General features: G+C 42.5%; 1 protein-coding gene across 2 annotated transcripts in view; it reads left to right on the top strand.

The window, feature by feature from the left end:
- Window positions 1-226: 226 nt before the first annotated feature.
- MAP7D1 (MAP7 domain containing 1) overlaps window positions 227-25,881 on the top strand; it is a 198,530-nt gene continuing 172,875 nt past the window's right edge. For both annotated transcript variants that reach the window (XM_082246679.1, XM_082246678.1), the window contains exon 1: window positions 227-969. In XM_082246679.1, the coding sequence (XP_082102805.1) occupies window positions 924-969 (46 nt within the window). In that variant the 5' untranslated portion in view covers window positions 227-923. The remainder of the gene's footprint in view (window positions 970-25,881) is intronic.

Raw genomic sequence — 25,881 nt, 5'->3', positions numbered from 1 at the left:
ATGGACTGGGGTTTACTGTAATAGGACCTTAACATGACGAGGTGACCACTGTAATTGGAGAATTGCACTGCCTCCACCAGCGGAGTCACCAGAGCCCTGAGTGTGGCAGTGATAAGCAGCGTGCTGGTGACGTCACGTCTCTTCCTCCCGGCCGGTGGCAATGCTGGGAGCGGGATGATGAGGGATGATGCGGACTGTGTGCATCCCCTCCGCACTGGGCTGGGTTGTGTGGAGGCAGACTGAATGAGTCACCATCTGTGCTTCCCAATTCTGAAAGAATGCAACTTTCCTTAGATAGTCTCAACACGCTGACAGCACCTACCATTCCCCGGAACAGGGGGGGCCGTACTTCTCAGCGCCCGGCTCTTCATGACTTAAACTAAACTCGGATTTAGAGGGAGTGTGGGATTTGAGAATAGTGACCGTCACCTCGGCTGGGCTTCGGAATTGTAGTGCTGAGGATAAAAGCAGCTTTAATCCCAGCTAGGAGGGCAGTCGCCGCCCCCCCTCGCTGGGGTACTTGGTACGCTCCTATGTTAGAGGTTACACTGTGTCTGTACAATAGCCTTTCCATCAGCTGCTCTCCTCCTATCTGTGCATAGGGATTGGGAAGTTGGAGTTGTGATCCATCGTGGGGGGGTGGGAGAGAGGCGCCCCAACAAAGGAGCAGGGAGATCAGTCAGTCCTCACTCATCTCCCCAGACCCTGGCTTTATCTGTGTGTTCTGGGAGGGGGCTGGACAATATTCTTCCCTCCCTGGTGATGAAGCCTTTCTTCCACAACTGTTAATCGGATCCTGTTGCCCTTAGGAATGAGCCTGCATCAATCTCAGCCCTGATCCTGGGGGGGAAAAAAAAAAACCAGAACCAGAGGAGCTGGCACTCTAAGACATCTGATCCCTAGTTGTGTTATCACTTGAGGACATGGACAAGCAGACTGAGGAGACCACAGCAGAGGAACACACAGAAGGTAAAGCTCCTTATCAATAAGGATCCTCAGCTATGCTAGGAGTAGTGGAGTTGGGCAAGTGGGAAGCAATCAGTGCTGATTGATCATGGTTAATTGTTAGATTTCTGCATTGTTGGAGCTTGGCTGATCATGCATGGTGACCATCACTTGATGAGATTGTGCAGAGCTATGGCATATGCCAGCCCACACCCTCCACAGCCTGGGTGAGGTCACCGCTAGAGAATAGTCTACAGCCTGGCTGCTTCTAGCTCTGCGCCCCCCTAATGACGCTGCAGATTCCTCTACTGGACACTAAAATACATGTTCTCTTCTTCCCCCTTTAAGCATACAATGCTCCAGATAGTCATCATGGAGGAAGACTACACAATAGACTGATTCAGGCGGGGGGGGCACCATCCCCCCCCCTTCCCCTTCGTAACCAACAGGCTTTGAAAGAAGATATACTTTGTGTGTCTCACCCTGTAGCTGCTACAGGATCTGAATTTCAATGCCCAGATGTCTCCAAGACGGGGATTTTTCTTCTTTCAACTTTCAAAGTCTTTTGTCTAGTCCAGCCACTCTTAACTAGGGTCCTTTGGAACACTAGGGGTTCTTCCAGAGGTTGGTAGGGGCTCCTCAAAAAGGAGCTCCAGGCTCCCCCCAGAAAATTAAAAGTCAGCAGCAACAAATGCTGTAGGTGCTAACTTTTCATATAAGGATACTTACCTGCTTCACAGCCAGTTTCCTACTGCGCAAGCTGCACTGCAATTTTAAATGGTCTCACAGTCTTCTGGGACCTGTGATGTGTTCCAGAAGGCTGCAGGGTATGGGGGCAAACTTCCCGCTCAGATCACTGTGATGAATCTGATTGGAAGTAGGAACCTGTCAAAATCAGGCCCCCCCCCCCCCCCCCGAAAAAGAAAAAATGGCCAAATGTGGCAGAGGTGGTGATTTAGGATGCAAGCAAGTGGAACTTCATCTTTTGGATTAAGTTCTGCTTTAGGCTCAGGCTGATTGGCCTCTCTTGATGGTCCATGCATAGTTCCGGGGTCAATGCTGTTTAATTTCCCTTTAGATGGTGCATGCATAGTTCGGGAACCAGTGCTGATTGACCTCCCTTTTGATGGTGCATGCATAGTTTGAGAACCAGTGCCGATTGACCTCCCTTTTGATGGTGCCTGCATGGTTCCGGAAACCAGTGCTGATTGACCTCCCTTTTGATGGTGCCTGCATGGTTCCGGAACCAGTGCTGATTGACCTCCCTTTTGATGGTGCATACATAGTTCGAGAACCAGTGCTGATTGACCTCCCTTTTGATGGTGCATGGATAGTTTGGGAACCAGTGCTGATTGACCTCCCTTTTGATGGTGCATGCATAGTTCCGGAACCAGTGCTGATTGACCTCCCTTTTGATGGTGCATGCATAGTTCGAGAACCAGTGCTGATTGACCTCCCCTTTGATGGTGTATGCATAGTTTGGGAACCAGTGCTCATTGATCTCCCTTTTGATGGTGCATGCATAGTTCGAGAACCAGTGCTGATTGACCTCGCTTTTGATGGTGCATGAATAGTTCGGGAACCAGTGCTGATTGACCTCCCTTTTGATGGTGCATGCATGGTTCCGGAAACCAGTGCTGGTTGACCTCCTCTTAGATGGTGCCTGCAAAGTTCTAAAACCAGTGCCACATCAGTGTCTTATTAGTCTGTAAGGGTGGCTTTTGGACCACTAATGTAAGTGGCGTTTGTTTTCATTGACCTCCAATGAATCCCCGAGACCTAAAATGTATTTCAAGGGTTCTTTTGGAACAATAGTTCTCAACCTGAGTCCTTAAGTTTCCTCAACAGGTCGTTTTTTTCAGGGTTTCCTTTGCCTTGCACAAGGGCTTTAAATCAGTTGCTTGGTATGTATGACAGTTATTTTTATATAAGTGAAATTCCCTTTTATTATGACTAAGGCTCTAAGGTTGAAACTCGTCAAATTCTTTTTATGTTGGATACTTTTATGTCTTGATGGATATTGAATAAAGTTTGAACCATTTTATAATCAGTCAAGTTGGTGCCGGATGTCCTAGTTTCTTTAAATTCCCAAAACATGACCTGTTGAGGGTACTTGATGATTAACATTGGGAACCACTGCCCTAGGGTAAAAAGGGTAAGAAAGGCTGGTCTAGTTTTGTAGGTTTAAAGTGGTTGTAAACCCTTACATACACCCAATGACATGACTGGCCTCAGGTGATACAGCGATGAAACACAACATACGTAGGAGGATTTATCTGTTTATCTGCAGTCTTCTCTTCTCTACATCCATTCAAAGTACTGAATTTTCAAAGCTTGTTTAAGATTTAAATAAAAAAAAAGAGGGTGGAGAGCTGAAGTTACACTACAGAGCCCAGGAAGGAGAGCTCTGACAGCTGATTGGGGGGAAGGGACACACTGCCCTGCACCTACAAACAGAGCCGAGGCTGTCAATCTGCTGAAGGTCCCTCCCCTGTCACCATTTGTCTCTTAGTGTCAGGAAAACTTGTCAGAAGTGACACTTAAAGCCAAGTTCCGCCTCCCACTCCACCCCCTCCAAAAATTAAAAGTCAGCAGCTACACATACTGTAGCTGCTGACTTTTAATATTAGGACACTTACCTGCCCTGGAGTCCAGCGATGTTGGCACCGCAGCCGATGTTTCCATCGGCTGTCAGGTGCTGCCGCCGCCATTGCCGGTAAGGGAACCCAGCAGTCACGGGCGGGCCTTTACTCCGCTTTAATGCTCCTATTTGACACAAGTACACACGATAGAAGGATCTGCTTTGTTTATATTTCGTGTCTGAGGTTTACAATCACTTTAAAAGGAAACCTGTAGTCGGAGAAAATTAATTTTAGACATTTAAAGTGATGTTAGCACTCCAAGTCTGGTTGAAACTCCCCTGAAAACCCCAGTCCTAAGGAGAAAATGGATATATCACAGTAGATAAAAGTGATGATGATGTATTTAAGAATGTCTTGGTTGCGTAAGCAGAGCCAATGCTAAATATATTCATAGACATGTGATTGCTAGTTCCTGTGGTTTCACAGAATCCACTGACAACTCCTTCAAGGGAAAAAGGCTATTGTCTTGGTTGGAATTTGTTGGCCTTTGTTGCACAAGGTAATAGAGGGGTAAAGATAGATGTCAATGTATTTCGTGTAAATGTAGATGACATAGTTTATACACAGACAAGTTAGGGGAACAAAAGATTTAGAGGTGAGATTGATTGGTAATATTTGCTGATTGTCTACTATCTGTGGTTAGGCCTAAAGAAGACCATAGTAGGCAGATACCAAAAATTCCAGCAATCCATGATAATTATATAGTGTGTAACTGGAACCCATTATTGCAGATGAACAAGGTAAAAAATGAACAGGCGATTAGTCAGAGTCAGACCTGGAAATGTTGGGATGATGTCGCAAAGGTGTGTCATGTCTTGGCACATGTCCAAAGCTTCATCACTGTCTGTGGTCACCTGTAGCTCTGCATAGCATGGGTTAATCTTGAGATGTAACCATCGAATGGATTAACAATTGCATTTTTGGTCATTCAAAATAATAAAAAGTATTGAGAGTAGTGTGTTTATGAAGGAGCTAACTTTACCTTGTTAGGGTTGCCACTGCATGTATCTGTCAAAAGTATTACCCTCACGTTTTAAACTTTGTTATTCCCTGAAACATGACCCATGGTGGTCACTGGTCAGGCATTTAAGAGACCATCTTCCCGCCTCATGATAACCCTTTTTTTTTTGCCAAATGGCACTTTTCATTGGGGCTAATGCACTGCAACTACCAGCCAAGTGCTTGGTCTGCAGTTGCAATGTAGCTGCATTGACTTGATGGCAAGTTTGACAGGCAGTGCCGCCTGTCAACTTGACATATTGGGGTTGATTTACTAAAACTGAAGAGTGCAATATCTGGTGCAGCTCTGCATGGTAGCAAATTAACTTCTAACTTAACGCTTGTTCAATTAAGCTTTGACAAAAAAAAACCATAGAAACTGGTTACTATGCAGACCTGCACCAGATTTTACACTCTCCAGTTTTAGTAAATCAACCCAACTATGGTAAATTTGCTGCAACGCAAAGATTTGTGAGTGAAACATGTGAACAGCAGCCTAGGCTTTAGGTAGGCGGTTGAGGGCAGTAAAACCGCATCCCAACAGACATTTTTACTGCCTCCCTGGTGCCCGATTCTAGGACAATATCCCCCTTGGACAATATCCCCCCCCCTGGACAATATCCCCCCCCCCTGGACAATATCCCCCCCCCCCCTGGACAATATCCTCCCTGGACAATATCCTCCCTGGACAATATCCTCCCTGGACAACATCCCCCCCCCGGACAACTTCCCCCCCCCCCCGGACAATATCCTTCCCGGACAATATCCTTCCCGGACAATATCCTCCCCGGACAATATCCTCCCCGGACAATATCCACCCAGGACAATATCCACCCAGGACAATATCCACCCAGGACAATATCCTCCCTGGACAATATCCTCCCTGGACAACATCCCCCCCGGACAACTTCCCCCCCCCCCCCCGGACAATATCCTCCCCGGACAATATCCTCCCCGGACAATATCCTCCCTGGACAATATCCTCCCTGGACAATATCCTCCCCGGACAATATCCTCCCCCGGACAATATCCTCCCCCGGACAATATCCTCCCCCGGACAATATCCTCCCCCGGACAATATCCTCCCCCGGACAACATCCCCCCCCTGGACAACATCCCCCCCTGGACAACATCCACGACAACATCCCCCCCTGGACAACATCCCCCCCCTGGACAATATCCTCCCTGGACAATATCCTCCCTGGACAATATCCTCCCTGGACAACATCCCCCCCGGACAATACCCCCCCTCTAACCCTAACCCTATGTCCAGGGGGATGTTTTCCGGGGGGATATTGTCCCGGGTAATATTGCCTGGGAGATGTTGTCCCGGGGGGATGTTGTCCAGGTGGATGTTTTCCGGGGGATATTGTCCTGATACCCTGGTGCCCATGTGGACGAGGCCTACTTTTGTTATTCTGACCAAAAGCACTGTTTATTGCATGTGTACCATCGGTATGTGCCTTTCTGTAGTATACAGAATGCCATCCCACTTACGTATTTCTTTGCTTACCAAGGCACATATTGAGTATTCTTCTCTATACCAGTTTACAGTATTCTCTCATTTTTACAGCAATAAGGGTTTCAGATTACTCAATGTAAGTTTGTTTACCCAGTTTATGCAGACATTACAACCATGTTTTCATACCTTTCATTAGGACCAACCAGCAGTGCATATTCTGCTGGTAATCTCACATATTCACAGGTGAAGTGACCTAATGTCTCAGCAATCTGATTTAGTTACCTGTGTGGATATCTATAAAATATGAGTTGTTGGTGAAACTTGAGGACCGGTTTGGGAAACGCTATTCTACACCATGGGAACAAGTTTGTAAAGGAACTGTGTCTGTGAAGGTTCTCATTTATCCAGGTCATGGTATATCTAGCAATAGTCACATTTACCTGGACTTGTTCTGTAAGGTTGAAGACGTTTTGTAGTTTCCCCAAGCCACTTTTTCAGTTTCTGAGTGACAGAAAAAAAAAGTGTTGCCAATCTAGATATAAATGCTGGCATACTTTCCTGACACATCAGAACTGAAGAAGTTGCTTGAACGAAACACGAAATGTCTTCAACATTGCAGAACAAGTGCGGCTGATGTGACTACTAATAGGTTTATGCTTACTTCAACAACCAGACTTTATTTTTATTTTTTTTTTCGTTTGGGTAGAGGAAAGAAGGGTTAAAACTTTTTGCCGTCTTTGTCCTGCAAGATCTCCCTTCACGTCTTGTCCTGTAGACTCAACATAAATGAGAGAATTTCTTCCCAAAGTGAGGGTAATTTCCATCTTAGACAGTTGTCACCGCATCATTTGACCCAGTTGGCCAATGTTTCCATCTTAGACAGTTGTCACCGCATCATTTGACCCAGTTGGCCAATGTTTCCATCTTAGACAGTTGTCACCGCATCATTTGACCCAGTTGGCCAATTTAGGCCAGTGGTGCTTAATTTACTTGATGTGCTGGGCCTCGAGTGCAGCCCCTGGCACCACTAAAGGGCCAAACAAAATATTCAGTCAATGTAACATTACAGAAAACGTTCAAAGACTGCTGTCCTGCAACTGGAGATGATCAAAGACTATAAACATGCTATAGGAGTATAGAAGACCCGAGACACAGATCACATTTACTACAACTCCTTTACAAGATCAATGCTTTCACATTTTTGCTCCTTACAGCCCCCTTTAAAATTACTTTTGCTACATACAGTATATTTCTCCCAACATTTAAAAAAAAAGAGCAAAGAAAGCACAAAAAAAGAGTAAAACAGCTCATAGATGAGTACATTTTTTTCTGTTTAACCAGTGGGTTTGAAAAAAAATGACTCAGTTCCCCCATCCACACGCTCCATGTGGATACGGAAAACCTCACTGCTGAGCCTTTGTATTCTGACAGCAGGAAGACTTTACTGATCAGTGCTGCCAGCTATAGCCTGCGGTGCTGATCTAGCAAGGAAAACCTGACAGGGTGATTATACAGACATAGACTGGTAGATCGACTTCTGTATATTTAAAGTGCCTATACATGGATCAAAATTTGGCCAGTCCCTGCTGAACCTTTCAAATTTTGATCAATGTATAGCTGCCTTAAAGAGGAGTTCCGTACCCCCATGAAAACAATTCTGTAGCTACTGACCTTTAAATATTAGAACTTGCCTGTCCAGGGTTCCCACGATGTCGACACCCGAAGCCGATTTTCATATCAGCTCTCGGGTGCTGCCGCCGCCATTCAGGGTAAGGGAACCCGGCAGTGAAGTCTTTTGGCTTCACAGCTGGTTCCGTAGTGTGCATGCACGAAGCTTGCTGTGCTTTGTAATTGGCCCAGCGGTAGAGGAAGGAGGGCGGTCGAACTTCCGAGGGACAGCGCCGAAGTCGCTGTCTCCCGGAAGTGGGGAAGGGTACCTGTCAAAAAACAGGTACCCATTCCCCCTCCCCCCCGGAAGGAACTCCGCTTTAAGACTAAATCAGAAGCCAGTCTAAAGAGTAGTTCCTTCATTGGCTGGAGTAAACTTTAAAACACAGACTACTATCTTAAAAGGCCACACAATATATGCCAGAGGGCTGCACATTGGGCACCAGGGATTGGTGCTTCTTTTCCTGATGACATGTTTTTGATTTTCCCTTTCTCTCTGTCTAGATGGCAGTGGCCACCAGGACAAATAAAGGGGTGGATTTCCCCAGCTGTGACACAGACAGAAAAAATACTTTAACCCCTCACCATTCTATTTAAAAAGAAAAAAGGTTTGCATCTACATGCAATATAAGATGCCCAAGTGTTTTTGATCTTGTGGTTCAGAACATATACTGTGCCCAGAGATCCAAATAAAATTTACAATGCTGCTCTAAGCTGAGACAGTGGTCTCCCAGCCGGTTGCAGTGAAGGGAGCTGGCATAAGAGCATTATCAAAGAGAAAAAAGGTGCCGCTTGCCAACCCAGGGCATTAGTATGTAGATGAATGTGGCCTCAGCCAGCGCCACTGCAGCCACGCTCCCCTGACATGTTTCGCTCTGCTTGCAGAGGCCTCTGTGATTAAGCCAGAGTGAGTGGGGCGAAACATGTTGGGGGGGCGTGGCTGGAGCGGTGCTGGCTGAGGCCACATTCATCTGTACACTATGCCCAGTTATACTAATTCATTTGGATTTTGGTTGTGACAAATGGTTGAATCGCCAGGGTTATGGATACCATGTGCCTCATTATTTTGAAATGTAATGCTAACCACCTCTTTAAAACACTGTTTCCTCAGGGTCTGATGTTCAAAGGTGGCATAAGGTTTTACAGTAGCTGTAGAAAGATTAGAGTAATATCTTTTTGTTTCATCCTTATCTGGAGTTAGGATTCCACTAATAATGTGTCTGGCACTTTGTTTTTGAGGAAACAAACGATTGCTGGCATCCGCACAACCTTTTTTTGCTTGGCTTTATTCAGTAAATTGCATGGATGTCCTTTCATCAAGTGTTTGCTTGTTAAAGCCAAAGTTGAAGCCAAACTTTTCTGCCTGTGAAATCCTCTTGGCAAGGCGGAAGACGCACCTAAATCTTTCCCCTTTTAGATGATTATTTAGCTTTATTCTTAAACAGGACTGTTCATCTAAGATGAAGATTGAAATACACAATTTCTGTGTGATTGGGTGCTAATTATTTTCTGTTGTGCCATCTACAATCTGTCAAAATTATGATATGTTCAGGGTCACAACCTTTCACCCGATTTTTCTGGAAGATAGCCAAAATGGTGTTAACCTTATTGACTTGAACTAAGCAAGTGGATGACTCCTTGACAGATGCGAATATGTTTTAAGAATGAATGTACAAACGTGTCTTCTCTTTCTGACTTTGTATTTTTCAGCCATGTATGTCATCAGGCAGAGTCCTTTGTTCCAGAGCTAGACAAATCCCAGGAACAAAGTAACCATTGTCAGTGGAGGCTCATTATTAAAGTGTATCTAAACGCACAAGCAAAAAAAATCAATATAACAATTGTGTACCCCCTGCTATGAAAAATCAAACTAAAAGTTAAGAACTGTGTATCTAATGTGAGAAAGAAAAACTATATTATATAGATGTGTATATGTATGTATGTGTGTGTGTGTATGTATGTATGTATGTGTGTGTGTGTATATATATATATATATATATATATATATATATACTGTGCATAGTATTCAATAGCACTCACTGTATTTCTATCCAGTGTTTCTCAACCTTTTTTCAGTCAAGGCACCCTTTAAAGATTATGGATAATCTCGAGGCACCCTTAAAAAATGATGGACAGTCTTGAGGCACACCATTCCAAAATGTAAAACCTATTCTAATAGTTTTGCATAATGCAGCAACATCCACACATGTAGAACACCCAATGCGGCCCTGTCCGCATAGATTACAGTGAGATGCACCCATTGCATACTGTTGTATTGCACCTTGCAATAAAAAAAATATTTAGGGGACAAAAAAAAGTTGATTGCGGCCCTGTTCGCATATGTTACAGTGAGATACACCCATTGCATACTGTTGTTTTGCGCCTTGCAATAAAAAAAAATATTTAGGGGACAAAAAAAAGTTGATTGCGGCCCTTTCGTTAAACTAAACTAGTAGTGTGTACAAGGCTTTATATGTGGTGGCTGTTTTTTAGTTGTTGTTTTTCAAACTGGTACTGACTAGTATTCCAGTGTTTCTCTTGTCCCTCAGTTTTTCTCCACTCAGCTAATGTGACACCCAACGCTGATGGAGAGGGGCAGGTGAGGGACAAACAAGGATGCTAAGCAGGCTACTGACATCCTCCATATCAGCTGATGATGTCATTGGTCGTTAGGATGCTACAGAAGAAGGTTGTATTGGTTTACAATGAAATATAGGTAAAATAAGTGTAGCGCTAAGAAGATATATATATATATATATATATATATATGCATAAAATCCCAAAACACCTTCAAATAAATGAAGAATTAAAATAATATGACACATAGAAATCTCATAACCAGAGTTGAAATCCTTGTGAGAAAATGGACTATATTTATGACTACTACTTATGTCTAGTTGAAGTGCTGGCTGCTTTTTTGATCTTGGAGTCAGCGCGGTTTGATCTCACTTTTTACCCATTTGGTTTACAATGAAAACCTATGGCTTTGTGTAACTAAAAGGCAGGCTTCATCCACACATTGGCTTGTAAACATATTTTAGGCATTTTACCAAGGCACCCCTGAAGAAACCTCTAGGCGCCCCAGGGTGCCTTGGCACCCTGGTTGAAAAAAGCTGTTTCTATCATTCTCCTGAATAAAATTTCCAAATATAACAAAATTAAAGTAAAAGTGTAAGGTAGCACTGTGAACATCAAAAGGACTATTAATATTCCAATAAAACCATAAAGTATAATTGAAAGTCCCTGAAACATGAAAATCAAAAGTCTATAAACCTAAACACCCAGTCATGATCTTCGTGAAAAAGATTGGTGAAAACTCTTTTTAAGGTTAAGTGGCATCCTCCTTATTCCAAGGACTAGTTTCAAACCACCACATCAGGTGCAAGTGATCCCACTCCCAATGAATGTCAAACTCACCAGCTAATATTGCCTTCCATTCGCATGGTCGGCATGATCGCTTGTTAATTAGTGTGACAATTGCAAGACATAGTTTAGGGCCCTTGCTCAAATATCATGCGCAAACAAAAAAGAAAACTTCCAATGGCATAGTAACCAAACAATCGAAAATGTATTAAAATGCTTATAAAAGAGCTGCTCACATTTACCACAAATAGAGTGGGCATTTAGGCAATGTAAATCATTGTGCTGTATAAAAACCAAATACTTCTCTCACCACTGATGGATGTCAGCTGCACATCACGGTGTCTGTGTCGCCGTCTAACAACGCACGACGCGTTTCATCACTTCTGTCTTCGTCACAAAAATGTAATATGCTGCAGATGACCAGTTATAAAGCCTAGTACACAGAGGCCGAATGTCGGGCGGCATCAGCCGGTTCAACAGAAACCAGCCCACATTTGGCCAATGTGTACTGCAGCCAGTCCAAGGGTCATGACCTAAAAAAGGCCTGCAGACCAGCTCCTAATCAGCCATTGGCTGAGAGCGCTGACCGAAGTGTTCTTGGAGGTGGCTGAGTTTCCCGCAGTCAGAACACAATAACACAGCAGGGGGACATTGCTTTACTAACATTGGATTGTTGGTACAGCAGTTCTGACCTGATAAACATAGGACGCTGGCTCTACCCGCTGATTGCGCCGAACCCGGAAGTCGGAATCTCTGCGTGCGGTCCAGCTACTGGCTCAGAGCGAGTTTATCCTAGCCGCGAGGCACATAGGAGCTCTAAGAGCGGTTTTAATACTACACTGACCCTGTAGTTTTTTCTTTGGGTCGAGTTCGTTTGCTGTGTCACCCACGTTTTTATCTGGAGTGTTTTTATCTCATTTGGAGTGTTTTAATAGCACAAGCTGCAGTACCGATCGGGGGTTTTATGGATTTTTGGATGTTGTATGTGAAGATTGATGTGCATTTTTTTGAAGTTTTAATAAAGGGTACAAAAAACCTTTTTACACTATGAGGAGCCTTTATCTTCTTTCTTCCATGCTGAATGCTCATCCCCATCCATAAGGAGATCTTCCCACCCACCTATCCATACATAGGAGCAGCAGACAAAGCGCTTTCGATTCCTATTGGCGTACGCCATTGGAATCCACACCGTCTGGTAAGTGTGTTACCTTACCCCTGGGCACTGAGTGTGAGACCCCAAGGATCACTGGCACGCACTACCTCATTCCCACACCAAGAGTTTTTGAGCACGTTTTTTGCACACATCAAGTTGTGTTCACTTCAAGGACTATTTTACATTGGACTTTTAAGTTAATCAATTATTATTCATACTGAAAGTATATATTATATTATCAATTGATGGTCACATGTTTTGCACGTGCACTTTAGAGGTTTATCACGGAATATCACAGAATATTTATTGAGTATTTATTATTAATTTATTTATCAGCAATAAGTTATTATGTAAGCATTGTTTACAAGTTTGCACGTGCACTTTTTTTCAATACTTAATTTATCAGGGTAGCGCAGTATTTTTTACATACATTACTTACCCATGAGATCACTATCTGGTTAGTGGTCTTGACTACTTGCTGCTTCCCACAATATTACATAAAATTACCTAGGCGCGAGTATACTTTCTTCTTCAGCTGAACAGCGACTGCATCAGATCAGAAGCAGCCCCTGTTCAGCCAAAAGTTTTCTAGAAGGCTACACTGACAAGTTGATTTGTTCCATCAACTTCTGTTTAATGGAGAGGGGTGGTGAGCAAGGTCACCCATTTAGTGACTATCGGCCATTTTCTGAAGCCTAAAAACAGAAATCCAATGCAATTTTTTTTATTTTTGCGTTTTAGATAAGCTTTAAGTGCATCACTGAAAACTCAACAGATAACATAGACTACTTTCTAAGTATTTTTATCCAGGTAAAGTTTTAGTGCTAAAATCCTCTGCAGTATATTTTATAGGTCATCTGGTGATCCTCCAAAAACGCACGAAAATCACATGGTGGGTCTTTATATGAGGCACCAAGCTGTAGGCAAGGCGTCTCCATCCCTGGTTGCTTAAACACAATAGGCTAGGTGGGACTTTAAGTGAGACCCCAGCAGGTAGTGCCCGGTGTCTCCATCCCTGTATCAAGAATACACATTTCAGGCTCCTTCCTGCATCTCGCTTACAGCAAGCCTGATAACATACATTGCAACACCGAGTTGCTCACATCCAGCAATCAGATCTAAACAGAGCTCTGCAGTTTGAATGAGGATTTTAATGCAGGAAGCAAAGAGGAGGTTACGCATTGTAGGCTTTAGGAAGTACACTCCGACTGGCCTCTTACTGATCCTGTTGGATGGTCTGTGAAAGTCTGTCTACAGTGGGTTATAGATCCATTTTAAAAAAAAGTGTGATGACATTTTGATTTTAGCGCATTTGTAGTGTTTCTTTGAAAGCATTATTAGCCTACTGATGCTTTTATCCGTTGCCCACAATTGATCTTAATGCTACATGTACTTTTCGGGAGTGAAATGAAAGATTATTGTAATTACTATAATGGGACTTTAGTGGGATATGATACTTGCTTAATTCAGGAGCTCATCAACAAAACCTCTTTATGTGGAAGATATTCTTTTCAGTTTTCGTAACCCTTGTCACATTTCTTAGATTTTCACCAGTGTTATGGTTGCTGTGGTCTGTTTTATGTAATAGTCTGTGCTACTTTAATCCCTTGAATGAGGTTCTTTATGCTAAGCAAATATAATCAACTACATTATAACACCAAAAGCCTTGGGACGCCTGTCTTTACACGCACATGAACTTTAATGGCATCCTAGTCTTAGTCCATAGGGTTCAATATTGAGTTGACCACCCCTCCCCCCCCTATGCAGCTATAGCGGCTTCAACTCTTCTGGGAAGACTGTCCACAAGGTTTAGGAGTGAGTCTATGCCAGAAGCGCATTTGTGAGGTCAGGCACTGATCTGGACGAGAAGGCCTGGCTCGCAGTCTCTGATCTAATTCTTCCCAAAGGTGTTCTTTCGGGTTAAGGTGCAGGTCAGTCAAGTTCCTTTACCCCAAACTTGTTCATCCATGTCTTTATAGACCTTGCTTTGTGCACTGGTTCAAATCATTTGGTGGAGGGGGGATTCATGGTGTGGGGTTGTTTTTCAGGGTTTGGACTTGGCCCCTTAGTTCCAGTAAAGGGAACTCTGAAGGTGTCCACCTACCAAGACATTCTGGACAATTTCATGCTCCCAACTTTGTGGGAACATTTTTGGGATGGCCCCTTCCTGTTCCAACATGACTGCGCACCAGTGCACAAACAAGGTCTATAAAGACATTGATGAGCGAGCTTGGGGCAGAGGAACTTGACTGGCCTGCACAGAGTCCTGACCTCAACATGATAGAACACCTTTGGGATGAATCAGAGCAGTGACTGTAAGCCAGGCCTTCTTGTCCCCATCAGTGACTGACCTAGCAAATGCACTTCTGGCAGGATGGTCAAACATTCCCATAGACACACTCCTAAACCTTGCGGACAACCTTCCCTGAAGAGTTGAAGATGTTATAGCTGCAAAAGGTGAACCAACTCAATATTGAACCCTACGGACTAAGACTGGGATGCCATTAAAGTTAATGAGGGTGTAAAGCCAGGTGTATCAATACTTTTGGTAATATAGTGTATATTATGATAGCTTTTCTCTTACTTCATGTTGCCTATTGTGTATCAAGATTGCTCTTATTCTCTCTAAGGTATCCAGGATGATCGTTTTCGAAAAACGATTTAATAAAGCAGCGCATAGCAGAATGCACAACGTTGTATTCTTTGGCAGCCTTCCCTTATTCATAATTTAATCACAGTAATAACCTGGCAATTTGAGTAGACATGGACATGCCAACTTGCTCCTTTTTACTTTGAGAACAAATGGTGGGCAACAGAGTTTGAGAGGGCAGAAAGATTTCTGGATTCTTTCAGACATATATAGTTAGATTTTAAGAGTCAGGAAGAAGCCTTTTTTTTCAACATGCATTGATATGTCTTAATTGGCTCCTGAAGACCTCTCGTGTGACTTAGAGGGTTGTCAAATTCTCCGTGCTTATGCTTCCTTTTCTCAACCCTAGAACAGATTTCAAGTAGCTTTTTGGGAACAGAATGCAAAAGTATAAATGGCACCTGTAATAAAAGCTCTCCTTTTGTACTAGGCAATACATAGTTGGTACATTATTATGCATGACTTGATGAAATGACTTCACTCAAGGCTGGTTTGCCAAGAGAAGGCTGGAAAATGTAAAAGCTAACAAGGATTCATTATACTAGTTGTGACCCATTTTGATGGACCCTAAATTACCCAACGTCATAAAATTAGCTTTCTGATCCTTTTTGTCTTCCAACACATACGCGGTTTCACTATAAGCAAACATGTACTTTTGACCTGTAGTGTCGGACTTTGTACAATGGCCAACTTTTTTTTCTTGAAGTTGGGTTTCTGATGAAGATGGCTTTCACTACCCTCCCCAAATGTCTGTAAGTAAATTGTTTCTAAGAGGATGCTATAAGTCATGCTGTTATAAAAGAAGATTCCAACTTTATACCGATGTGGCCAGAATGTAAATGCCGTTTACACAGTCTATGTACTTAGTCTGGATTTCTGCACTGTCCTCTGAATTATTTGCTTTTGCTATTCAAATAAGCGGTTACATCACCTTCAGATTTCATCATTAGGATGGCAATAAATGTCGCTGGCAGGTTTGTGCTACATTAGATGTTCTGATTTAAAAATCTCAGCATCATTATAAAACATAAAGGACCTTTAACATTTTTCATTTGGTGAATATGCTTTTTAGCAGTAGTATATACACAGTTGTCTTGTATTTCTAGCAAGACTACATAGGTTATGGTGTATTGGGCATCCTTTTTTTTGCATGAAGGAGACATCTACATTTCTGTATTTTAAAGTTTTTAAAAAAAGGAAGGATAAAAATATAAAAAAAAGTGTGTTCCTAATTTTGTATTCAATGGAGTACTTTTGTATGCATTTCAAGGTAATTTTTGTGTGCGTATTCTCCAGTTAGTAGCCAACACAAAGCTAGTTACTAAGCAATAAAACGTGTAGAAAACATGCTTTCATTGAAGTCTATTTGGGCCAAAGCATTCAACTATGTCCCAAACAGCTCATTTACATTTTCGACGGACACTACACTCAAAGGTGACCCGGCAGCATTGAATGTAATGGTAGAGCAATGTCAACTGATGAAGCACTTTTAACAAAGCCTTAAATCGCTCCGGGCAAATATATTTACAACCCATACAAACGGACAGTTTTACTAAAGTTCAATTCCACCTTCTGGTTAGATGCCTTGGGAGACTTGCCCTCCCAATTCTCTTGGTATCTGTTGCTACCAAGGCCAAGTACTGATGGGAACTTCATAGGCTTAACATTTATCACCAGACCAGAAATAGAGGGGAGAGCTTCAAATGTTATCACCTTTTCCGTTGACAGCCTAGAGCAAATGTTTCCTCGTTAGGGAGAAATTTCCACTCATTTCTGTAGTCTCTTCTTCAGTGCTCATTTTTTTGCTGTCTTATGCATCAATAATCCTATGTAAGGTTAAATACATTTTGTTTAGAGATGCACTCTAGTATAGGTTGAGTGCTGATATTTTTGACTGTACAAACTGGTTATCAAGCAAGGAAGTTGCAACTAATGATGAATAGATGGAAAAAGTTTTTAAGTTATACTAAACCCTGGTTTAAAAAAAGGAAATTCTATTCAAGTGTGGTGTAGACTCTGAGCTGTTCTCGCTGTTTGTCCCAGGTTCTGTTCCCCATTGGGTGCACACAGCAATTTCTCAGTCTCTCCATGCAATACCTAGACTGAAAGTGTCTTTAGGATTGATTACTTGAAGAACTTGGATAAGGTATAAGGACTCTACAACTAGTGTTAACTTTAACTGAGGACATTTCTCTAGTAGTACTTAATCTTTTCAATTTAGGTCTCTAATACAAGAGGATGTCAACATAACAGCCTCAGGGGGATCCAATACTGCAAACCGTACTGAGCCAGCATATCAAGAAATGTTTCTCCCGAAAGAGGTCAAACCGTAACAGTCTCTTTAGGATCTCTCTCTCTCAGGCCTTTACTCACTGTGTCCCTATATACATGGATGCCTCCCTCCAGTATCAGCCAGACCTTGTACTGTGAGCCTCCAGGCCAGGTCCTCAGTAAAGTTTTTCCCAGACTGTTCTCTCAGCTTCAGAAGTTTTCAGCTAAATAGCCCAGACTGCCCCTCCAGGCTGTGTCTCTCTCCACCAGGGCAAGGACCTTGCTGCTCCGGGGACAAGGCTATTTATGCACACCTCAGTCCCCTGCTGGTCACCCTCTCGACCAGAGATTGGCTGAGGCTGCATAAATATTCAGCCCAGGGTACGCCTCTCCCAACCAACTTCCAGAACAGCCAGCAGAACCCAGAACAGCGAAAAACAATCAAATCCTGTTCTTCTGAATACAGAGGGGTAAAAAAAAAAAAAAATTACCTAAACCTATTAGCAACTTAACTAGATGGGTGCTACACAAGTATGTATTCTTGACTCAAAAATGTACCTTCTATTGCTCCTATTCTCCTCCAAATCTCCTTTTTCTGCTGCTATGACTTGCCTTCCTCCTAGAAGGTGAAGGAAGGTAAAGGAGAGGTTTAAGAGCTCATGGAGGACATTACAAGAAAGCAGAAAAACATAGTAAGAAGCAATTTCATGAAAAATAGATTACAGGGCCATTATGAAGTCAATATATTTGGATTCTTTTTATAGAATAGGTTTATTGTTTTGTGCCACTTTAACTATTCTGTGTGCACATGAACATTTTGGGGGCAGATATAACCACATCACCTTGTAAGTGGGCCTCCCAATCGTCTTGTTAAAGCACTTAGTAGCATGTTCTTACACCTCTAAAACAGGAAGAGCAAATGCAAGGCTAGGACATTGTAAGCTGTGATTTTACATTAGTGTGGGCTGTGTTCATTTTTTCCTTATGTCTCTGGTTTTATTTTGGCCTTAAAACCCCTCTCCCACGCGTTGCAGGCACTCAGATGCCCTTAGGATAAACTGCAGACAGATATCCAGTGCCATCTTGGCAATGCATAACATTCCTATAGTTGACAGCTGTCTGTTTTTTTAGAGGTAATTCTGGACTTAAATAGTAATCATCACACTTTTTATTTTATTTGAAATGTAACATTCAGTTCCACTTCTTCTGCGCTGTACAGAATAACTAATCATGATCAGTGTACTAAAAAGTGAAATGATGTTGAATAAATGAGCTGTAATGGGATGTGCATCAAAATTGGGCTAGACAGCAAAATCATATGTAGTGTGATTGCAAGCACTTAGTGGCACATTTATGTCACCCAGCAGTCAGAGATGCTGGATATTATTAAACTAGCTAGTAAACCCTGCTCCTTCTATTTCACAAATGGCCATTTTTGTGTTCTGTTTATGGCCATGATTTTTTGATCTCATTGTAAGGTTTTTATTTTGAACTACAGTAATAAGCCCTTTGATGGTCAACAAGGAGGCTTAAAGTGATTGTAAAGTCTCGTGTGTTTTTTTTTTTTTTTTTTTCAAAAATAACATGTCATACTTATGCCTCGTACACACGCATCGATTATTGGCCGGGAATTTTCGGCCAACGTCCGATCGGCCGATTTTCGGCTTGTTAGTATGATGCTTTCGACAACCGACTCCGACTTTTCAGCCGAACAAAATCTGGTGTGCAGGCTATAAAATTTTTGTTGGCCGTCTACACAACGGCCGATTTTCCGTTAGTCAGTACAGATTTCGGCAGACAAAAATCTGATGAGCAAGACTGGGCATGCTCAGAGAAGAAAAAACACACGGAAAGTAAACCATCACATGACATCACTTCTGAAGTAGATTTTTGTTGGCCGAGAAAATTCGTGTGCAGTCTAGGCACATTCCAACCAACAAAACACAACTCTGGACAAAAGTCGGACGATCGGTCGGCCGATAATCGTTGCGTGTGTACGAGGCATTACCTGCTCTGTGCAGTGGTGTTGCAAAGAGTGGCCCGGATCCCCCTCTTGTTGAGTGCCCCAAAAATAAGCAGCTTACTATGGGGGCGCCGAGCCACAGCTCCCTATGTCCATTCATACACGGAGCTGGGACCCGGCCTCGTCCCCTCTCTCTCTTCATTGGCTCAATTAATTTGATTGACAGCAGCGGGGGCCAATGGCGCCGCACCACCATCTCAGCCAATGAGGAGGGAGAGTCTCGGGCAGCCGAGACACTCCTGCAACATCGCTGGATAGAGATGGGGCTCCGGTAAGTTTTTTTTTTTTTTTTTTTGGGGGGGGGGGGGGTAGGCTGCTGCACACAGAAAGCTTTTTATCTTAATGCATAGAATGCTTTAAAGTAAAAAACCTTCTGACTTTACAACCACTTTAAGTCAGCCATAGACAGTTTGTATCTTGGCTGGTCCTGCTGAGCCCCGAGATTCATACTATGTATGGGCAGGCTGAATGTACCCAAGTTGATCAATTTAGGTACAACCAAAATCATATTTTACATGCAATTATTATCAATATTATTATTATTATTATTATTAATAATAATACAAATAATAATTACCGTATTATTATTATTACCATAGGCAGTAATCACTGTGCTCTCCCAGCATGGATGGCTTCCCCCCTTTCCCCTGCAAGGAGACCACAATGGCTCAATGTGAGGGATTCCCTGAACAACACTGACTGTGTTGATGAAGGAACCAACCGATTGGTTGCAGGAAAAAATATTGTTCTATCTATGGTCGGCTTTAGTGGTTTACACCATTACCTTGCAGTGCTATAATCCTGGGATCAATTCCCATCAGGAACACTCTGCACGGAGTATATGGGTACTTCCCAGGATTGTGCAGATATGCTCCAGGTGCTCTGGTTTCTTTCAGGTATCAAAAAAGCATACTGTTAGGGTTATTGACAATGTAGCCAGCATTAAAGTATAACTAAAGGCAATACCTTTTTTGTTTTTGTTTTGGATAGAATGGAGAGGGTTTAGAACGCTTGTCAGATTTTATTTATGCCACTACTATTCCTTTATATTGACTTTTGGAATTTTCAAATGCAGTCATTTAGATAAAAGGTTCAACACCGTAAAACACTTTTTGATTATAGTGCATTTTGTATATAGCTATATAGATCAGTCTATGAGGGACAAATAAGGAGGAAAGTGGGACACAGGAAAAATGTTCGGAATGAGGGACATTCCCTCGAAATCAGGGACAGTTGGGAGATATGCAAATATGGAAGGGCAAGCATGCAAAGTTACATATATATATATATTTTAATGACAAACACACTGCTCAATGAAAACGCACTAAACTATTCCTTACAGTTGGTGACTAAACTAGAGTGATGTAGAGTGATGACAACAATGAATTGCCTTTCTAAGTCTGCGATTGAAAGATTGGTGTGTAAACAGAAAAAGTATTGCTGGTTATTTCTATTGACTTCTAGTTAGTAAGTATAGAACAGATTAGCTGGTTATGCAGCACATTGCCATTGGTGAAATTTTTGCTTTTTTTGCAACAATTAGTCCAGTTTCCAGGGAACACAGCATGGAGAGAAAAGGAGATGTAGGAATTTAGTTGACTTGGAGTTTAAGATACATTGGGCTATGTAGAAATAAGGGCACTCCTTAACTATTTCAATACAGGGCACTTTCACCCCCTTCCTGCCCAGGCCAATTGTCAGCTTTTAGCGATGTCGTACTTTGAATGACAATTGGCAGCCTTGCAACACTGTACCCAAATTATTTTTTTTATCATTTTCTGCACACAAATAGAGCTTTCTTTTGGTGGGATTTAATTACGGCAAGTTTTTATTTTTTGCTAAAACGAAAAAAAGGTTGAAAAAAAATAAATAAAAAATGTTCTTAGTTTGTCCAGAAAATTTTGTAAATAAATAATTTTTTTCCTTCACTGATGTGCGCTGATGAGGCTCCACTGATGGAGGCACTGATGAGGCTGCACTGATAGGCTCCACTGATGAGGAGGCACTGATTGGCATAAATGGGCACAGACTGGTGTCACTGATGGGCACAGACTGGCGCTGCATTGTAATCAGGGCACTAATGTAGAGGGCCCTGATTACCATTACATGTCGTCCCTATGAGGAGATGCCACTGATCAGCTCTCCTCACACTCTGTCCATGTGAGGCGAGGGGAGACGATAAATGGCACATTCTTGTTTACATGTGATTGGCTGTGATTGGACACAGCCAATCACATGGGTAAAGAGCCGCGGTTGCTGCTCTTTGCCCAGATCAGGGTTGCGTTATATTCCAGGAACACGGCACAACTGTGATCGTGGCTAAACTGGGCACCGTCCTATAACGTAGTCCCAGATCAGGATTTGCACCGCTCCACCATAATTTTACTATATGGTGGGCGGGAAGTGATTAAACACCGCTTAACAGTAATACAAGGTAGGAATTTTTCATAACTCTGCAGAAGTATTTATACAAATATTTCAATGGGTAAGGATAACAGGCTTGTTCAAGCATTTTAGGATAAGATCCTCCAAGCACATGAAGCAGCCTTAGCCCAAACAGTGAAATAAGATTGAATACTAACCACTAGGTCTAAATCCAGGTAACTGTCTCTTACCATTTGGAGATTATTCGTATGATCTGTTTTTTTGCTCCTCTGTAGACAGGCTTATTGATGCGTGAAAGACTCCAATCCATCCATTTCTTGCCATCCACTCGATGAATCTAATGCTTAAATAGACTGCTATTTATACTTGATAATGAACATCAATGTGTTGGCATAGATGGGAATTTGTGCAAATAGAAGTAAATTCGAACAAAATGTCTGTTAGATTGCGCATAGATGAACATCCGATAGCAAGTCTCCCCAACTAATTTGTGACTTTCACACAAACTCTCAGCTTTCCCTTTTAAACATCTTAGTACTATTTCTCTTACATGCAAACTGTATAATAATGTTTATTTTTTTATTTTATAAGGAAATATTACTTACAATTTTTCTAGGAAGCTGGGAAACCTCTGCAAATAATGCAGTACAGCTTTGTCACTTGTTAATCTCCTTGTTGCTCATTTATTGATCTTCTGGTGGACAGGGCATGGGATTACAGATCATTTCCTTTCCACATCAGAGAAGGTTTTTGTTTGGAGGCCATGTTTTTGATGAGCAGCATCGATATTCACATCACACACTTTCCTGGATAAGGCTTTAGGAGGAGCGGCTGCTGCAGTAACAACCAGCTGGGACTGCAGATCAAATGCACATATTCACCAACACACCATGGATTGTCAAATACTTATTTATTGAAGAAGGATCACATCACAGAAGACATAATGCAACGTTTCAGAGCTGCGCAGGACTCCTTCGTCAGACGTATGATGAAGGGGTCATGTGCAGCTCAGAAAAGTTGCAATATGCCTTCTGTGATATGATCATTCTTTGAAAACGATTTGGACGTATTTGACGATCCATGGTGTGCTGGAGAATATGTGGTTGCAGGAAAGAAAATTGCTCGGTTCCTTCATCAACACAGTCAGTGTTAATCGGGGAATCCCTCACGTTGAGCCATTGTGGTCTCCTTGCAGGGGAAAAGGGGGAGCTGTCCATGCTGGGAGAGCACAGCGATTACTGCTTATGGTAATAAGTATATGGTAGAGATTACTTCTGGTTCCCTTGAATTACAACTTAAGTGGTACATCCTAGTATTGTCCCTTACCGAATGGTGGCCCCACTGTGTTCCAACTGTGCTTTCTGCTGGCTTTTGATGTGATCCCAAACTGGTCGAATAAATGATAACAGCTCCCATTTGGTTTTAATATACATGGCTGTAGGTGTCCTTCGCTTCACTTGTAGCATCTGATATTCCCTACTCTTAACAACCCTGAAGAAGGAAATTCTTTTCAGAAAAGCATCAGGTGACTCCGTCTAACATCATATTTTGATGGAATTGAAGAGTTTTCTTTGTTAGAGGTAAATGTGGGATACTTCTTTTGTAGGTGCTTATGTGTAATGCATATATTTACGCAAACAACCATTACTGAGTTTTGTACTATTTTAATATTTTGCATAATAAAGATGGATTTTTATGTTTTATAACACAGTTGTAGCAAATTGCCTTCAAAATCCCATTTGTGGCAACTTCTTTGTATATAATATTGTTTAGGGATAATGGCAATTTCAGGATACACCTCATTCTTGGTCTACAGTGGAAAGCAAGATATATTGTGGCTGCTGCATATACTTTTTTGGATGAGCTATTATGGGATTTGATGATTTAACATTTTGGCTTTGGTTACTGGTCATCTATGGCCAGTGGAGCACACTGTGGGTTGTGACTTAAGAGTGCCACATAGCAAAATGCATAGCTCATAGGGTGTCCAATTTCAATGTATTTGTTAAAGTTACATCCAGTTACTGACTCACAACATGTATACGGGTTAGAAAAGTCCAAACCTGTATACTTGTTCATAAGAAAAGACCAGTAATGGCAGTCCCTGTGTTTCTCCTAAAGCAAGTCTCCTTCAGACACTCTTTACAAACGAGACAGAGCCTTGTGAGCAAGGCCACTAATTATAAAGAGGATCCAGCTTTATTCATTGAGACTGAAGTATAGGAGCATCAGATGAAAGCACATCTGGAATGCAAAAAAACATGAGCTATCCAGCTGTGAGGAGGTAAAAGGTTTGGTAGCCAGATGAAACCCAGAGAGACTTTTTTTTTTTTTTTTTTATTTAATAATATTTAAATTGCAACATAAAATAGCACCATTCTGAAAGCGGCCCTAACTTTTAGCACCTTAATATAAATAACACCATGGGGAAAAAAAATGTCACTACAACTTCTGTTTTACAGTAATATGTAATGAGAAAGAGTTGGTTAGACTCTGAATACTTTTACTAAACACATTTGCAGTACCAAGGGGGTTCTGGGTTCACATGCACTAAAAGCATGATCTGCTTACTATTTGTATGTCCCATTTTCTCCCATGTTCCTAAAACATAGCAAGGGTAATTGACTTTCTCACAAATTGGCCTTGTATGTGTATGTGACTGCGAAAGGCACATTGAAAGAGAAATATGGGTTTTGAAATAAACAGCCCTACATACTCACCTAAGTGGATGCAGCATCAATCCAATGCTGCATCTGTCCTGCGCCACCTCTAAGACTGGGAACCGAACGATCAAAGACCGCTGATTGCTCAGTTCTTGGTGTTCATTGAGCAAAGAGCGGTAACTGTCAGTTTCCGGCTCTCTGCTCTACCCCTCCAGTGCTCACTGGCATGCTGGGTTGTGGAGGGTGCGGTAGCAGCTAGCTAAGTCTCCTAGTGGCATGCTGAGAGGCTGAGCCAGGCATCTGGGTGTATACCAACATTAGTCGGGATCCCTCCAAAGTCTGGACTGGCTGAGTGATGTCTGCCGACAGCAGACTTTAGCCCACTGTAGGCTTATTACAGGTCACAGTGTGCAATAAGTTGCTGTCCTATGACCCACAGAGTAGTAGGGAAAAAGAGTTTTGGTCCTACTTCTTTAAACTGTAACATACTTTATATAAGAGACTGATGTGAATTGGTTTGATGTTGGACCCTCTGCCCTCTTCTGCACATTTTCCCACCCTAATGCCCTCTGCGCTACTTTCCTACACATACTGTCTACCCTTCACCTCTTCTTATGTTTTTCACATACTGGCTGCAGGGTTACCCTCCACATGCCCCCATGCACATACATTTCCACCTTGTATCCTCTGAACCCACTACCCACTGTTCCCACTTCACTCCTCTCTCACATATTGGGGTCTCCACACACTATTCCAACTCCTACCCTCCAAACGTCACTCCTGTACATACCACCTACTGTCATACCCTTTAGACTTCACTCCTGTACATACCACCTACTGTCATACCCTTTAGACTTCACTCCTGTACATACCACCTACTGTCATACCCTTTAGACTTCACTCCTGTACATACCGCCTACTGTTATACCCTTTAGACTTCACTCCTGTACATACCACCTACTGTCATGCCCTTTAGACTTCACTCCTGTACATACCACCTACTGTCAGGCCCTTTAGACTTCACTCCTGTACATACCACCTACTGTCATGCCCTTTAGACTTCACTCCTGTACATACCACCTACTGTCAGGCCCTTTAGACTTCACTCCTGTACATACCACCTACTGTCATGCCCTTTAGACTTCACTCCTGTACATACCACCTACTGTCATGCCCTTTAGACTTCACTCCTGTACATACCACCTACTGTCATACCCTTTAGACTTCACTCCTGCACATACCGCCTACTGTTATACCCTTTAGACTTCACTCCTGTACATACCACCTACTGTCATGCCCTTTAGACTTCACTCCTGCACATACTGCCTACTGTCATAAACAAACAAAATGGCCCCTGGTCCCATCTTTAACTGGCCTTCACAGCAAGGAGCACATGGAAATGCAATGCAAAACCAGAAAAATTCCCAGCTCATCTCACCAACCAGTCTGCTTAACAACCGAATTAACCTGTCTGACAATATATGTAAGCTGCAAGGCCACTTCACGGCACTCTGTATTACCTGCAGTCCTAACTCCATGTTGGAAGCACATGCATTCTAATGGATAGATAAAGGGCAGGTGGGCCTGGAGGTAGCCCATGTGCTTCCATTGTGGAGAATCTCCTAAATTTACAGGAGTTAGGACTGCATGGTAATAA

Source organism: Pelophylax lessonae, assembly GCF_965119305.1.
Source record: "Pelophylax lessonae genome assembly, chromosome: 2".
Taxonomy (NCBI): Eukaryota; Metazoa; Chordata; class Amphibia; order Anura; family Ranidae; genus Pelophylax; species Pelophylax lessonae.
The sequence above is the reverse complement of the archived record's forward strand: the minus strand, read 5'-3'. Positions and strand labels throughout refer to the sequence as shown.